General features: G+C 42.9%; 1 protein-coding gene across 1 annotated transcript; it reads right to left on the bottom strand.

Annotated features, from left to right (window-relative positions):
* Positions 1 to 1,434: 1,434 nt before the first annotated feature.
* dthd1 (death domain containing 1) lies at positions 1,435 to 13,393 on the bottom strand. The gene is made up of 10 exons (XM_070855078.1): positions 13,024 to 13,393; positions 10,293 to 10,776; positions 9,288 to 9,615; positions 8,831 to 9,010; positions 8,003 to 8,268; positions 6,973 to 7,128; positions 3,916 to 4,205; positions 2,577 to 2,827; positions 2,412 to 2,469; positions 1,435 to 1,778 (listed from the first exon to the last, which is right to left on the bottom strand). Exons 1-10 carry the CDS (start codon positions 13,391 to 13,393, stop codon positions 1,435 to 1,437), a joined length of 2,727 nt encoding a protein of 908 aa, XP_070711179.1.
* Between the last annotated feature and the right edge of the window lie 4,558 nt (positions 13,394 to 17,951).

The following is a 17,951-nucleotide window of genomic DNA, read 5'->3' as shown; positions in this document are numbered from 1 at the left end:
GCTAATTGGGCTAACATTAGCGCCATAACTAAATTGAAAACAAAATCAAAAAGAAATGCTAGCTCACTACTGTAGGATGTTTGTTTTTCTTGGGATAATGAAGTCAAGTCATGAACATGTTAAACTTTGATTGCTTAGCTTTCGGCACAGAGACCCTTGATTTTTTTTTTAGGTTTGGGCATGGGGACAATTGATTGGTTAGGTTTAGGTATTGAGAATGAAATGATGAAGGTTAGGGTAAAAATATTGGGGTCAGAGACAATCAGAGGCAGATAGTGATGGGATGGGACGTGACCACCATCCTAAGAAAAAAGAATATTGATTTAGGTAGTAACTATAGCTTATTACTTACTCCTATTAACTCTTTATAACATGTAGAATTTACACACGTTAAAATATACACAAGACTTGTATGCACATCAGCATTTATTCAAAAACGTACCTTTAAAAATATTCAATAGAGACACAAATTGTACATTTCAAGTTTTTCTAGCTTCTATCAAAAACATAAATATGCTGAAAATCAAGCGTTTGCTTTCCAATCAGTTATCATCAACAGACACTGTCAAGTCTAAAAGATGACTCGGTGTCGGGGAGCTGAAAGGAGGTCACAGCTCAGTGTCAGCGGTTGTTTACACAGAGAAGAGATGGCTGACTGGTCGAGTAAATCACCCACCTGTCTGTGGAGACAAACTGCAAAATAAAGTCAGAATGTGATGGCGCTGTCAGAGATTAATTCTTTCAAAAACATCTGACATCAAATGTAAAAATAACCTGCAAACATTCAGAAGTTTGAACATCCAGGCTAACAGTACAGTGCTGTGTGAGTTCAGGTATTTTCAACAGTTTGGTTACAGTTTTATTACTAAATTCTGAATCAGTTCTCTCACATTGTATCTTGAGTCAGACCGTTGAGATTTATTGCATCATAACACATAACATGAGGTAAGCTGTCAATTACAAAATTGCCAAACTAAAAATACTCTAAATATGTTTGACCGTGATTGTCTTAATGTCTCACTAAGCCTGTTATGTGGTGATCTGCAGCTACTTTTGCTAGACATACGTCACAATGCTTGGACATATTATCTATGCTACTGGTTCCCAGTCACTGGTTCGGGATCCCCCAAAGGGTCACAAGACAAATGTAAAGGATCATATGAAAATGAACAGGAGAGGAAAACAGAGAAAAAGATATTTTCTGTACAAAATTAGATGCATTTTTTATGATATTTCCCACATTTTTCTTCTTTACTGGATTATATTAAGACTTCAGGCCTTTAAAAATTACTTGGTTGACTTGGTCATGACTCATAGATGTAATCAACTCAAGCCCTGAAGAGAACACAGTCCAATGCTGACCCCTTGTGGATCAAACAGAACACTACCACCAATCCCTTTGGCAGACACACAGGCTCTGACTAAAAGCAGCAATTAAAAAGCAGTGTGATTTCTACTTTTTAAGTGTCTTTGTTTCAGCGAGCCCTGCCTGGTGGCTGCAGCGTGTCGCAGCAGCAGCTCTCTGGCCAGGTCCGGCCTGCCGCTCTTGGCCAAGCAGTGAGCCAGCTGAGAGGCCTTGGGTTGGTGTGTGGCAACCGGCAGCCCCCTCCTCCACATGGCCAGAACATGGAAGGCCTGGGTGGACTGGCTCTCCCCGGCCCGGAGCTTCACCAGCTGAGCGGCGCTACGACGGAGACGCAGGGAGAGCGTCAGAAGGGCCACTTCCTCCTTTGAAAGCTCCCCCGAGAGCCAGAGAAGAAGAGAGTCTGACAGGGAGTCTGGTGGGTGGGTAAGAGATGCAGCGAGGACATAAAGCAGAGTTTTCATTTGCATACTACTACTGTTAAAACTGTTATAAGCATGAGTCCTGCATACAAACTTTAGTCAATATTCTTAAGTATTATTAGCTAAATGTTCATAAAGTTTCAAAAGTGCTAATAATGGACATTAGACCCTTTCATACAGTATGCAGTATTTAATAACTGCAGTGCAGTGAGTATCTCTATCTTAAAATAAAACAAAATGAAGCCCTTGAATTATGAAAAAGTTCATGTTAAAACATTTCGAGTTGAGTTAAAACCGGTTGAAATATGCCTCGTGCTATTTTCCCCGACTTTTTGTGAGAAAATGAAACTAAATCCATTAAATGAAGGAAAACCTGCATGTGTTTTGTATAAACTATAATCAGAAGAAAAATATGTAAATATACCAGTTACAACAGCTGTCAGACACATTTAGCGAGATAAAAAAGTACAAAATGTGCCTCTAAAATGTAGTCGAGTAGGAACATAAAGTAGTGAAAAACAGAAATAGTCAAATCTGAACTTCAGTATGACTGCACCAAGTTACATAAATATAATATGATTACACCAATGTGATACGATTCCTCTGCAGCAGGTCGTGTCACCCACCTGTTTCCTCGCATAACTTCACCCGAGCTATGATGGGACGATTGATGGCTCTCACTTTCTGAAATGAAACAGAATAAAACGTTAGAATATTCTTTTTATTGCGAAAGTCAACGTTTTATCACCAGGTCTAATGTAGAACTCCTTGTGAATGCTTCTGCACCTCACCTTGGGTAAAGTCAGAGGCAGCTTACAGACGGGCTCTCCCAGGAGCTTTGGGTCCATCGGGGCTGGTCGGTCACCCCGCCACTCCAGCTGACCTCGGGTGACCTTATAAAACACGGCCGTGCCCTTGTAGTGAGGGGAGCTGTAGTTCCCAAATGGGTCCACTTCTATTAGACGCACCACGAGGTGGTTCTTCTGCTGACTGTGGAAGGTGATTCGCTCGTGTGGGGCATTGAGTTGGCCGTTTTGACTTCCTATTTCAAAACATGGACACACAAAATCCTGTGATTAGTTACCTGTAGCTTCAGAGTTGCTTGATATTTAACACCATAACTGATTATGTTACCTTAAATATCATTCAACAAAAGTCTTTCATCAAACTTTGGATTTCTCCACCTGAACTGCCAGTTATCCAGTATGTTGTGGAAAAGAAACATCAGTGAAGTGCGAAGGAGGACGTCAGAGCAAACATACCTGAGATTGTGAACATGCATGCATGCGTTCTGCTTGGCTGCCTGTGCAAACATATAATTCATTCACTTTATTATACGGTCTGTGGCATCCAGTTATGTGGCGACAAGCAGCAGGAAGAAAAACCTGCTTTGATCCATTTCTAACCGTCTGACGTCCCCAACAACAGCAACAGCAGTTTTATTACTCATGTTGCTGTTGTATTGCTACTTTTAACTTTTATCCAGGAGGGTTACAAATGCTGACTTGGCTGCACACTGACAAAACAACCAGAAGTGGCAAAAAAAACATGAATGAAATGAAATGAAGGTTGTGCTGTATTATTTGTGAATGTCACTGAATATGGGTTTATATTTTGTGTTTATTTTATTTTTTGAACAAATTTGAATTTGGCCATGAATCAAAAATCTGATGATGATACCGGATAAAAAGGCAGAGAATTACCAAAGTTATTAAGGTCCAAGTCTGTGGCTGCAGAATCATTTACAAATAACGATAAAGAAAGATACACAAAGTGAGATAAGCCTTCTGCTTTAGGCAGGAGAACTCTACCCAGGATTCACAAATCCCTTTAAAGCCAGACATTAAAGATAATTTTGGTCTTTATTTAACCTGTCTGTGTAGTTTAGATGTTGTCCAGCTATAGTCCAGCGAGTTTTAGTCATAAATATTCGTAAATATTTGAAAGAATCCTTTACTGGGATTCAAATACATGGTCATCACAACAGCATCATCTGCCAGCTGGAAATCTACCTAGAAATTTAGTTTCCTTTAAAAGAGTCTGTCATTTACAATCTAAATGTCAACAGGGCAGTTTTTCCTCCAATATGGACTTTTTTTAATACGTCACTAAATCACCCTCACACCCTACCTGTGGAGGTGATGTTGCCACTGAACTGGAGGAGAAGCTGGTCTCCCTCACACATGGAGATCTCCGACGAGGCCTCCGGGAGGCCGCTGTAGCCCTGGGCGTGCAGTCTGGACAGCTCCCAGCTGAGGTCTCTGCTGGGCACAGCGGCCACCAGGACGGCGTGAGGCTCGTCCGGTCTGCGCTGGAAGACGACGGTGACCGCCTGGCAGCACACCGACTCCTCCAGCTCCTCCGCCAGGGAGGTGAGATGGCAAGGCTGCAGCGCAGAGAGGAGGCGAACCACCAGCAGCCTGAGGGGAGGGACGGGAGGGACGGGAGGGGCAGACAGCCGGAGACAGAGGCAGAAATTAAGACGTCTCAGCGGGGAGATTAGATTGTTACTGAATGGAGGGAAGAGATGAGTCTGTTATCTTGGGGCTGGATACAGACTTAATATACTTAAGAATTCATATTCCCTACTTTACTGTGCATGTATTATTACCTGGGAAGCTGTTTAAGATAAGAAAGAAATTATAGCACAGGAGAAAAATAAAGAGAATCTATCCTCATTAAAGGAGCAATTCACAGTTTACAACTAAGTCTCATATTCATAGTTTAATTTTTAAAACAGAAAGGCATCTTATTAACTATTACTTCTGGAGAGATTACTTATGTGAACTTATGTTCTGACATAGAAATGGAATTCAAAGCATCTAGCCCCCCCTCTTTATCCATACTGCCTTTCTTAAACCTCTTATGTGAAGAAAGGCTCGCTCTAAGTCCGGTTACTCGTAGTGTCCCACATTTCTTTTCTTGTCATGCTGCCCCCCTGACTGAACACGTCTACATGAAAGGCAGGCACTTCAAAACCACAGAGACGTGGAACAGCTGTTGCATGTGCGGTGAGTACTTCTGGATGATGGCTTGTCTAGTTATTTGACTCCAATTCAAGCGAGGCAAGAACGTAAAGAAAGGAAAGGAAATACTATGATAATTAAGTTGAATTTTTTTTGTCCTGCAAAGCGTTTCCTCTTCCAGCATCTCCAGAGTCTGAGCTGTTCCTGCACCGAGCCCCCTCATGTTGAAGTTCCCACCAGAGCGAATCGTCCACAAGTAAGCCTCTATGACCTTGTGAGAGCTTCAAAAACGAACTGTTGTCTTCAAATGTGCAAATCCACACTCCCTAACTCTCTCTCTCTCTCTCTCTCTCTCTCTCTCTCTCTCCAGGGGCAGCGTTTTCCACCTCCTCTGTGTGGTGGGAGGCCTCCTGATGACAGTCACTGCTGGTGGTGGGTGTGTAGATGTGGCTGTGAGGGCGGCCCACAACCCCGCTAATCTGCTGCGCCTGGCGAACACCCTCATCGGGCTCATGGGCCTCAGATACCAAATACATGTTGTGAGAAACCTTGAAATGTCATTTAAACACTCTAATCCTGATAAGAAAAACATTTAAACCTGCACATATGACTTCTCAGTTCTCTCCTTACATTATTATTCCTCTAAATCTTTTGTCCTTAGAACATCAGTACAGTTTTGACGACCAGGCGCTGTAATTATTTATTTACTGATGTTCCTCTCTTTATCTTGCAGGCTGAGTCCATAACAAAACGAAAGCTGAAAAGGCTGCACTTCACTGAGAGGTGTTAAGGGAGTTTCAGATCTTCACGACTCTTATACACTTCCTCTTTTGGCAATTATCATTCATTTTTGCATCAGACAATTGTTACTGTCCTCTATGTGTGTTACAGTTTCAACAGCCTCCTTGATATAACCAGAACCACACTGCAAGGAACTCCTGATTTCAAGGTGTAATGCTGGTTTTCTGTGTCCTCTGAGACCCAAACACACCGAGAGTCAACTTCTGCTAGCCTCATCTCAGCAAAAAGGTACATAATCAAATATGAACTGCTTTGGTTTCACTTCAACTACTCTGTGAAACCTAAGAGTATTTTCTGCTCTGTGCTCAGATGTGGGATTTATTACATCCTAATTTGTGGTGTGAGCAGCCGGCCTGTACTGACACTGTTCATTGGAAACGAGAGCAGCAAGCTGAAAACCTACAATCCTTCAAATCACCTCCAGTGGTTGATCGGCTTTAGCAGTGAGGCACAGACACGAGGAGACGTGGTGAGGAACAGAAGATTATTACAGCTTGGCCTCACAACACAACTGATGTATTTGTAGGATACCATTAAGGGTCTTCTGTTGATACAGGATTGCATGTTTTTCAGATTTTTCTTTTACTGGGTGGACAAGTTGCACAAATCGCCGCTGGATCTGGCACAAATGATGCTACAAATGAGCCTGCGAGTCTGACTCTGGGCCTGTCTGCACTGTCTGTAGTCCTTCTTTGGATGTTTCTGCCTCATATTGCAGTTTGTGCTGTGATCTATTTAAGCTGGAAGGTACAAAAACATTTCCACTGAGTGCTGCAGTAAAAAAAAAAAGGCCCTATTACTATTTTATCATTACCAGCAGTTTGAGGTTTGCTGTGTCTATATCTGACCTGGAGAAAAGCATCCAGGCTTTCATATCTAATTTACTCTCCATATTTTGATCCGAGCCTCTGTTTGCAGCCTCCGACGGGTCCAGAGAACTGCTGCAATGCCTCTAACAAGATCAGAAAACCATATTACCTTTTCTCTTGCCTCTCTGCAGTGGCTCCTTGTTAGCTTCAGAATTCAATCTACTATTCTAACATTCATCTACAAAGCACTACGTGGTCTTGGCCCTAAAAATGTTCTGTATATCTGAGCTCCTGATGCCATAAAACTAGTAGAAAACTGACATACTCCAGCCAAGTTTCAAAACATTTATCTGATCTGTCTTCGATCAAGGACATTATCAAAAGTGAATCTGCATTCTGCCATTTGATTATGTCCCTGGCTTCAGGTCTTCGACCTTCTTATATGTAAAAAACAACTCACAGTAAAGACTTAAATTATGTATTTGTTTTGTTCCATTTCCTGACTTTCCTGTGAATCCCTTTGGATCGCCTGTGTTAATTTTACAGGACTACTTACTGCTATCTACATTAGCAGGAATAATGGTTTTAAGAGAAGACATCATGTTGCAAACCTGTCAAAGTTCTCTGTCAGCTCAAAGGACACCAGTCCGTTTTGCTGGTTCCTGACTGTGACTTTGTCCAGGACGCTCCACTGTTTGTCTCTTGAACCCAGAACGATCAGCAGCTCGTTGGACATCTCCTTAGACTTCACAGAGGCAACCAGGATCCTGACAGAAGCATTAAAAACAAAACGACTTCATAACAAGACTCTGTAACAGCATAACAAGAGTCTACTGCAATTCCTACATTAACATATTAACACTGCTTGCATGCTGATGTTAAACAGTTTACAGTTTAGCAAGTACAGCTGAGGTTGATGGTAAGCTGATTAGTATTGGACAGGTTTACATTTTTTTCCCTAATGATGGTGCTAAATGAAAAGTAGATCATTAAAGTTTTTCATCATGAGGAGGGTGACATGAATGTATGTGCCAATTTCAATGGCAATCCATCCAATTGTCGAGATATTTCACTCAAAACCACAAATGCGGCTAAATTGGCGTTAAAGTAAAAGTTAGGGGGTCACCAAATTCATTGGCTGGTTCCAAAATCACTCACTACTCACTATATAGCCACGTAGCCACTTTAACATCAGTCATTGGCTTGTGCACCACCATTTTAGAAGCCTCGAGTCTGGCTTCATGACCGTTGCCATCTTCATTGACGTTCATTTCACAAAGACCGCCTTTGATTGGTCTGTGACAAGGAGGTCCTGCCCTAAAGCATGCCCTGCATCATTGCCCATTTTCCTCTAAATGGGACCACAGTTTGCTAGATGAACATCATGCTGTATTGAAGACTTGAAACTAGGGACTGAGACTATAAAAAAAAAAAAAAAAAAAAGACAAATTTCCCCATTGACTTCCATACATTCAGACTTCTTTTCTACCCTATTGGCAAGAATGCAGGTTCAAGGCACTCCCTTCCATGAGTGAATGATCTGTGGACTGCCCTCTATGTCTCTAGTCTCTTAATGGTGTGATATCTGTATTTCAGTTCAGAGAAATGTAGACGAGTGCAAGGAGGCCTCACTTAACTCACATCCTTCTGTGGGAGGCAGCAGGTCCATCCCAAGATGGAGAGGCACTCACAGGCCGGGTTTGGTGCCCTCGCTCCTCCCCTGGTCCCCTCGCGTGCCTCTTCTTGTCAGGGTTCGGCGGACAGGGAAGGATGAGAGTGAGGAGCCTTCTCAGGGGCTGAGAGGACGGGTGGGTGAGGTAGAGGAGAGGACTCGTGGACACCACAGAGTGATAGGCGTCGCTTCTGGACTTGACAGCACCCAGAAGGACGGCGTCTATGGGCTGGATCTGAGACAGATGAGGAGACAGCTGCTGTGCATTATTTAGACGGCAGTTTGGACAGAGATACGGCTTTTGTTTTGCCGGCAGCGTGCTGTTTTTATCAAAGGGAAACATGCAGAGGGGGAGCTGTTGGTTTTTGACGTAAGATCAAGCGACAAACTGCTGCGGTGAAGTTGGTTCGCAGATGATTGGACTGACTCAGAAGTCGGTTCAAATATCGGCCGCAGCTGTTCATTTTTCTACCTCACAGCAAACATCTGTGAAAACTGTGAAGTCTGTGAATTATGAGCAGTCTGTCTGTTTCTCCTTCTCTTGCTTCATCTTGCTTTTTATGTCCCTCTTCCCTCACCAAGTCTCTGTTTTTATCTTTTTCAGAGAGAAATTTCAATATCAACACTGAGGTTGTTTTTTTTTCCAAAGGGTTGATGTCACATTTAAAATGTTTTTACCTACTTCTCTGTTCAGACAGCACTCAATACATGACAAATCTGTTGAGTAAACTTATGATTGCTGTTTTAACACGCTTGTAATAAAAGCCGTGAGATGGATAATGACCAACTCTCCATACCCTGGTTTGTGCCATTACTGGAGCAGTGAAGGATCCTGGGAGGTAGTTCAGACAGATTCGAGGGTCCATGGGGAGCTTGAGAGACAAACCCTTTGTGGGAACTGTGTAATTTTCTCTTTTTAGACAGGAAACTACTGCAAACAGGCCAAGCGAGTACACCCGCACCTCCGCAAATGAGCCCTGACAAAGCATAGAGAAAAAATCACTTATAAACTCACAAATAATTCTGGAAGAGAGCATTATGTTCCCTGATGTTCAATCTGGCTTCAAGTCAGGATGCAGTCCAATTACAGCAGTGTACAAACAATGTTTGGTATTCTGACTCTGTTTGGCCAGGTCTGTCTTGAAAAGGTATCTCAGGGTACTTACTGGCTAAATGAGGTCATGAAAATAAATGATTTTCTGACATTTCTGACTATAAAAGTTACCTACATATGTAAGTTTTAGAGACCTTTACCCTCTGCCCTCCATATGTGCCCTCTGTGGTTACAGGAGTGATGTAGCTTCCCCTCCTCTCCCCGTCAACTATCTTCATGGCAACATCCCTGTAGTTGCCGCGGTAACGTGCGCTGAAAGGCACAACCACGATCACGGGGAAGCGGACGTTAGCTCCGTCCTGAACTTTGACCCTGATCACCCTGCTGACCAGCTCCTCCGAGGCGGCCACCATCAGGCAGCTCAGGGTGTCGGCCACCTCACACCTCAGGGCGTCAGCCACGCCCGTGGGTGCTGTGATAAAACATGCGTCTGGGACATCTGGCCGACTCTCCCGTTGACCAGCGAGCCTAGAAATTATTTTAAAACAAATATACGCACATAGATGCAAAGCTCGTGATGCACAAATGGGATTGTGAACAGCATCAAATTGCACATTTTGCTCCCTGCGTCATAATATGACAATGTTTAAATTCACTCTGAGGCAGTAGAAGTAGGAGGAGGAGTAGAATCAGTTGTACAACTATAGTTTTTAGCTACAATTCTAGCAAAAAGGGCACTCATCTTAAATATTTCTGAAATGCCAGAGCGTGCAGATTTCCATATCAGTCTCTCCCAGGCCGGGCCTCTCCCTCTGATCTGAATTTTCCTGATTTGTTTGGCTTTTGGACAAACGCGTGCATTGACCTGACAGTGAACTGTATGAAATAGTCGGCTGTGGGAAGGACCCTTGTGATAAACCATCAGCAGAGGGTTTGCTTCTGTATCAGTGAGCAGGAGAAATGAGGGGAAGGAATCACGTCATGTCCAGACTCACAAGCTGGCCCCCATGTGTGTGTGTGTGTGTGTGTGTGTGTGTGTTTCACTTAACTCAGTATAAACATCACATACCCTCAGTGAAGAGCTGGAACAAGCCTGTACAGTACATATGCTCCTGTCCATCAAGAATAAGGATGAGGAGTTTACCTACATTGGAGCTACTTAAAGGGAAACAAAAGGGGGAGATAACAGGGTTTCGCTGACTTACCCTACTGTGATCCATTCATTATTTGTCTCCTCTCTGCCCTTGTCATGTAACACATTTGTGTCCTTCCCTGTCTGTCCCTCCTCATCATCACCTTGACCTTTGACGACTGATTCTCTCCCTGTCTCTCCCACATCGCTGCAGTCACAACTGCTGGACCCGGAGTCCGATGTTTGTTCGGCGTCTGGCGATGGCATCGCACGACTGTGATCATCTCCGCCTTCGTCGTCCTGCTTATACCCACAGTCACATACAAGGGGATCATGGGAGTTCAGGTGATTGTTGTCATTTTCCGGTTGCTCTTTTGGATCTCTGGTCTCCTGAGGTGCTGCGTCCGAAGCTGAGGCCTCCTCTGACCTTCCTCGCTGGATTTCTGTGTCCAGCTTAGTTATGATTGCGTTCATTTTGTCTGTAATGCTCTCTATGTCTTCCCCGACACTCAGAAAGGTGATAGCGAAGGAGTCTGAACAAGGTGTGACCTTACCATCTATGTGTGAAACAAAACAAACATATCATATAGGACATAAGCAATTTAGTTATATATCACAACAGTACAGTAAAACTTTACTACTTGAGCTAATTTCAGATATTTAAACTACTCTATGAACTATGTTTCATTGTGTGTCTGTGGCACAATTGCTGATTCACTAAAGTGTTGCTGAATTATATACACTGATAAAGTATTTCTACGTAAGAAAGTCAAATGTAGTCGTTCATGTAGAGTACCAGTCAAAAGTTTGCACACAACTTCTCATTCAATGTTTTTTCTATCTTTACTATTTTCTACATTTGTAGATTAATGTCGAAGACATGAAAACTATGAAGGAACACATATCGAATATGTAGTAAACAAAAAAGTGTTAAACAAGGAATACGTTTTGTGTTTTAGACTCTTCAAAGTGACCATCTTTTTCTTTGCTGACAGCTTTGTGCACTTTTGGCATTCTCTCAATCAGCTTCTCCAACAGTCTTCAAGGAGTTCCCAGAGGTGCTGAGCACTTGTTGGCTGCTTTTCCTTCACTCTGCGGTCCAACTCACCCCAAACCATCTCAGTTGGGTTTAGGTCGAGTGATTGTGGAGGCCAGGTCATCTGACGCTCATTGTCTTGTTGAAAAGACAAGATGATCCCGCTAAGCACAAACCAGACGGGATGGCATGTTGCTGCAGAATGCTCTGGTAGCCACGCTGGTTAAATGTGCCTTGAATTTGGAATAAATCACTAACAGTGTCACCAGCAAAGCCCCCCCCAACACCATCATGCCTCCTCCTCTATGCTTCACGCTGGGAACCACGCATGTAGAAACTATCCGCTCACATTTTCTGTCTCACAAAAACATGGGGGGTGGAAGCAAAAATTTCAAATTTGGACCCATCAGACCAAAGTACAGATTTCCACTGGTCTAACGTCCATTCCTTGTGCTTCCTGCCTCAAGCAATCCTCTTCTTTTTTGTTGTTCTTCCTCAGTTTTGTTGGCTTCTTTGCAGCAATTCCACCACGAAGGCCTGATTCACACAGTTTCTTCTGAACAGCTGATGCTGAGATGTGTCTGCTACTTGAACTCTGTGAAGCATTTATGTGGCTCTAATCTGAGGTGCAGCTAATTTGCGGAGAGTAACTCTTGGTCTTCCTATCCAGGGGGGGTCCTCGTGAGAGCCAGTGTCATCGGAGCGTTTAATGGTTTTTCGCGACTACACCTGGGGAAACATTCAAGTTCTTGAAGTACTCCGGATTGACTGACCTTAACCCCTTGAAGGTCCTCAGAAATAATCACGTTAAAGATCCTTACACACATAAATGTGTATGCATAAAAACAAGCCATAAAAATGTTAAAAATCTTTCTTTTTTTAAAATTTTTTTTAAATAGTTTTTTAGACCAGCATCAGCCCTAATCATACATATCAAATTTTAATTAGTTTTTAAAAAAATTAACCCTTAAATTGCCATGTTTTTGTCATGATGCGCATCATTTTATGGTCTAAAATACACAAAAAATACATGAAAAAAATTGAGAACTCTGAAAAATTCACCATCTTGCAAAATTATAAGCAATATGCATGAAAAACTGATAAAATATGCTAAAAATAAAAATCATAACACACTAGAAAGTGCTGAAGACCCTCAAAGGGTTAAAGTAGTGATGGACTGTCGTTTCTCTTTACTTAAGTTAAGTGGTTCTTACTATAATGTGGATTTGAACAGGAGTCTAATAGGGATATTCACCCTATAGAACTGTGTACCAACCCACCTCTGCACAACACGACTGATGGTCTCAAACACATTAAGAAGGCAAGAAATTCCCCGAATCTATGTTTGGTTTGTTTAACACTTTTTTTTTGTTCACTTTTGTTTTACGTGTTCCTTTGTAATTTCGATGTCTTTAATATTAATCTACAATGTAGAAAAACCACGGAATGAGAAGGTGTGTCAGCTGCTTTCAGCTCACCCTTAAACATCAACCAAGACTTGGACGCCTACATTTCAGCTTCCACTGAAACCTGAACTACTTTCAGTGTTTCAGCATCAGCTGACACTTTAACTCCCTTTCCTGTTTGCAATTAATCACTTCAGCACTTACTCCCCTTTTAAATTTAAATTCTCCAAAGACTCAACGTGTTAACATTTTTTAACCATTTCGAACATGTCTTTTTAAAATCAAATTGAGCCTTTTTGAGCTACTTCTCACTTCTCAAACAGGCTGGGAAAGACACGCATCAATCAGATCAACTCACATACCTGCTGTGGATGACTGAAGCTGATCACTGCCCCCTGGTGGAGACTTGGCGAGCATGCGAGCCCCCCGTCTGAGAGCTTCTCTCCACGCTGTCAACCCACCTGCGTGAGAAACGCTCAGCTCCCTCAGCACTCCCAGAACTCTCTGCTCACGCCCTCTCTCCTCATCATCATTATTTCCCCCTCTCTCTTCATCCCCCTTCTCGTCTTCGGCTGCACTGAGCATCCCTCCCGCGCCTCTCCCTCCCTGTATTTCCTCTCGTCCGCCTCTACCTGCATCTCCTCCTGTGCATCTCCTCCCACCCGCCGTTCCATTGTGATGATCTCTGCTGCGTCTGACAGCCTCAAGCCCCCGAATAGCTTCAGTCAACATGCTGAGGAGGCCGTCCTCCCTCCTCCACTCAGCTTCACCCATCTGTTTATTTAGGTGCAGATTCTCATCCATGCTGAGCTGAAATACACAACAGATAGGAGTCAGATAAGAGTTACTCGCCTGGCCTGTTTTCTGACCCTTTTTCAGTCCATCTCACACATGGCAAAAGCCCCTTTGACAAAAACTTTGCAGAATGAAATCAAACTTTCACCAAAAATACATCGCACTCCCTTGTGTACCTCCTTTTCTGTTTGAAGCTGCAGCCCCCTTGTTCGCCGTGTCCTTGGCGTTGACTGTAACTGTGTACAGCTTTCCTAGTTTTAGGAGCCAATGCTGTATTTATAAGGCTGCCAGCAGTAAAACACGTTGCCAAGGCGATCCCTGGAGGCGTGGCAGGGAGGGACAAAAGAGGAGCCGCTGAGCAAAAGATTCACAGGAAGACAGAGTGCTGTCCTCCAGACATCTCATCCCTCTCTCCCATTCTTCTGTCACTCATTTTACTGCTTGTAAGTCCGAGCAGTAAAGGAGCTCTTCAACTTCACATAAACCTCTGAATTATTGAAAAAGAAAAGAAAACGTGTGGCAGTTACTTAAGGAAGAATTTAGCAGAATATTCATATTTCAAATACCAGAAATGGCACTTGTTTTGAAGGCTTTTATATGTTGTGGCAGAGGCTGTGCCAGGTAGAGTGTCACTTTGTGGGTTTCCTGTGTGGCTTCTGGTTTTACAAGACACCCACGCTGGAAGAAGTAATTAATCTATAGTACTATAGTCTAAAAACAGTTATGTACCGTTACAAGTTATGCATTCAAAATATGTGGCTTCAACAAAAGGACAGAAGCAAGATTGATTTAACCTTTCAAAAGTAAATGTGCTCATTATGCAGAAACACTCTTTTTAAAGTGCTACACTATTATTAATAACATAATGCAATGTTGGATACAGTTTGTGAATGCTGTGTTTTGCATGTTCATCACATGTTTTGCATGTAAAATCAGACAAGTAATACGAGACCATGAGTGTCTAATAAATGTATTGCTGTAAAAATTAGAATATTTCCCTCCAGAGTAGTAGAAGTACACAGCAGTGTAAAATGATCTTTGTTAAAATGAAGAACAATGTATGACTCCGCTGTGCACTTCTCTATAGTTTTTTTTTTTTTTTTGCACAGCTTACATTTTGACTTGTCACACAGGAAAAACACAGTCGTTACCACCAATAATGTAAACAAGGAAGCCGTGACTGAGTGCCAGTGAGCCTGCGCTGAAACAGAAGCCGCTAAATGGAATTCAGCCATCATTCATTTTAATTTTTACACCTGCGCTTTTCCAACTGTGTCATGTAAAGATGTCCTCAGTGAGAGAGGCCTCATAATTGAGCTCTGACATCTCAGCCACCTTTATGCTACAGAGCTGCGGCGCTCTGTCGCCACCGTGTGGCTGATTCTGCACACTGTACCCTCATTCTATTACTTCTGTTATCACTTTAGTCTGTTAGTAGTAATAATGTCCGTCCGTGGATCCGTGAACACACAACATGGAAACACTGAGAATATATTGTAAAAAAGATGCTTGAAAAATTGACATTATTATATTAATGACAGAGGAGTTGAAGTGAAACAAACTTGTTATTTGTCTCAAAGCTTTTATGTTTTATCTGAAGATTTATCTATTCAAAGTGCATTAAATATTAGTTGAAATGATGAAAATAACAAGTTTAAGGTTATTTTCCATTAATTAAACTGATAGTAATAGTAGTGGTGGTATATTACCTTTCACAAACCATTAACTTTATATATATATGTTTGGATGGCAGTTTTAAATCAGTTCTTCTTGTCTGTTCTCTTTCTCTTACATATATAATTTAACAATACTTTTTGTTTTTGCGCATCACTGGCACAAAGAACTACAGTAAACATTCAAATAAACCTCACTGTACCGCCCCATTAAAAAAAAAGATCAAATCACTAATAATAGATGAACATCATGAAACAAAATGCACCCCCCCCCCCCCCCCCCCCCTCCCAGGACTGGCTTCATTACGCGTGCCAGGCCTCCTGCTGCATTCCTGCCTGTGGCCCTGTGCCTTCAGGATCAAGCTGGGACACGCACATATTCCCAGAAAAACACCACAAGCGCCTCCACTCTGCTGTTTGTGCGCTCTGAGCGCGTCCGAGCGCGCTTTTTATTGGAGAAACAGGCTCCATTGGATCAATCTGAGCCCGAAGAGACGGACTTCTGTGTCAACGCGCTCATAGTAGCAGCTCGGCAAACCACATCCACAACTTTAGGTCAGTCTTTAAATCAGTTTGCGGTTTTGAGGACTTTAGGAGTAGGAGGTGAGGACCGTGGCCCTGCGCTCAGGTGGGCGTGGAGACGCGTAAACAGACGGGGAAGGGAAACAGCTGCAGCACGCTGTGAGGACTCTGCCGCAGCCACCAGAGACCAGAGCGGCGTTACATGACGCTAACTGGACACAAACGGTGCGCAAAGCTGTGCGGATCACACCTGAGGATTCCTTTTAACCACAGCAGGTGAGCTTTACGAACAACCGGACGCACGGCAGCGTGCTACGTCACACCCCGACTCCAAGCAGTTACTCATAATCAGCTGAGCAAAGAGGGCACGAGGCTTAATGGGCTTAACCAGCATGAGTTAAATAACTTTTCTGAATGCGTCAGAGTTAAGGGGGCACATTTAAAAAAAAAACATTTATTTGTAAAAGAAGGTGAAGTAAATGTGGGTCATCAAGTGTTTTCTTAGTGGTGTAACCCCTTTTTTCTAGGTGCAAACACACATCTCCCCCGTGCCAACCTGACTACTTTCAGTGAAAACACACCCAAGACTCAACCCAGCAACAATTGGTGGAACCCTAACTAAACAGAAGTGCTTTTACTGCAGGTTAAAATGACAATCTTTAACACGTGTGTGCCAAAGCATCTGCAAAATGCAAAACTTAATATTTACTTTTAGAATATTTCAACAGGGCGCACAAGTTTGAAAGTATGCACAGGTATTGTTTTCCCCTCTCAAACCAGGAAGGGGATGCAAACTGGACTTTGTTCAAAGTAGGTTGGCTGAGGGATGTGCAGAAGTATGAGGTGGGTGTGTGTTACAGTGCATGCATGGGCGTGCATGCTGTGACTCACTCCTTGAACTGTAGAACCATATCTGTGGTGTAGTAGGAGGCCCTGCCTGGTGACACACACACACACACACACACACATCCTATTGCTGTCCTATTTACAGTCACATCTTACTTGTGTGTGTGTGTGTGTTAATATCTATGCAGACACTACCTCATATGTTCCCATGCCCATGTGGCATGTGCTAGCTGTTTATCTTGTGAACTTCTGCTTTTGCTCTCTGTTATTGATCCACACACTCTGTGGGCTTTGAATCCGGGCAGTAGCTGTGGATCAAAACTCCTATATCCAGCCTTTAATAATGTCTGCTGAGTGTGTGTGAGCTCTGCGGTGTGTAGTTTTGCACAGCGTGCAGTGTGAGTGGGTGTATAAGCGCTAAAAGGCAGAGATGAGGAGCAGGGCAGGTCAAATGTGCTAGCAAGCTTTGGCGTGTGCCTGCCCTGGCCTTTAGCCAATACAGGTCCCTGCATGTTACCACTGCAATACACAGCTGGGCAGGTCTGGTAGACTGTGTAAGCATCTATTGTGAGGACTTACTACAGTCATGTGTTTGCCTTTGTGCATGCATACTTTAGATTTTTGCACAACTATCATATCAGATTATTGTGGAATAAAAAAGGCATGCGGTGGGAAGTGACTATTTATTCTCACCTGGTTTTAAAATAGAGAAAAGTCATTTTCTGTCCATGTTCACTCTGATGCATACAGATGCATATGCCGAAAGATTGTGTTTACTTGAAAGCAGAAGTAACACTTCATGTCCACTGTGTAATATAGATTTGCAACCTAAAAGAGAAGTGGCCATGACAAGATGTTGATGTGTCTTCCTGTGAGCTTAATGCATGTGTGTGTGTGTGTGTGTGTGTGTGTGTGTGTGTGTGTCTGACAGAAAGTGAAAGAGAGAGAGAGCAGTTCTGCCACACAGGTCATTAGTGCCTGACTTTGAAGAGATGGTGTGAAGGCATCAGGAAACAGATATTTAAACTTGCCATTAGCAACCTGTTCATGCTTCTAGGCAGTGAGCTGCTATGTACAGCTTGGATTTTTAAACTCTGCCGGGGTAAGTTCTGCAAAAAAGAGGAAAAGGTGTTCTAACAAAGATACCAGTGGGCCTTTCTGCAGAAATTCAGTTTTTGGGTGTTATTTTATCCAAATGTCCGACCTTAAGGTAAGTCTCCTACCAAATCTGACCACAGAGTCGCACTGTGACTATAGCGGTGGAATGCTATTTCTTCACAGCTATTGCAGCTTCCTGCAGTTTCATCCAGGAGTGTTGCAAATTTAGCTTTGGTTTAGTTGGATGGCGTGTTTGCTCACTTGTTAAATGTGCAACACACGCGTAGATGTTTTCACAGCATGCTTAAAGGAAAAGACATTTTGGAAATGAGTGCTTTGCTGCGGAGAGTGCTTGA

Source organism: Pempheris klunzingeri, chromosome 23 (assembly GCF_042242105.1).
Source record: "Pempheris klunzingeri isolate RE-2024b chromosome 23, fPemKlu1.hap1, whole genome shotgun sequence".
Classification (NCBI taxonomy): Eukaryota; Metazoa; Chordata; class Actinopteri; order Acropomatiformes; family Pempheridae; genus Pempheris; species Pempheris klunzingeri.
The sequence above is the reverse complement of the archived record's forward strand: the minus strand, read 5'-3'. Positions and strand labels throughout refer to the sequence as shown.

Bases quoted from the DNA above. Each gene is read 5' to 3' on its own strand.
- dthd1 (XM_070855078.1), bottom strand. From the start codon at position 13,393: ATGTTGACTGAAGCTATTCGGGGGCTTGAGGCTGTCAGACGCAGCAGA. The intron at 9,011-9,287 runs GTAAAGGTCTCT...ATGCTTTGTCAG, and splicing joins GCACATATGGAGGGCAGAGG to GGCTCATTTGCGGAGGTGCG. The intron at 8,269-8,830 runs GTATGGAGAGTT...CATCTGTCTCAG, and splicing joins CAGTAATGGCACAAACCAGG to ATCCAGCCCATAGACGCCGT.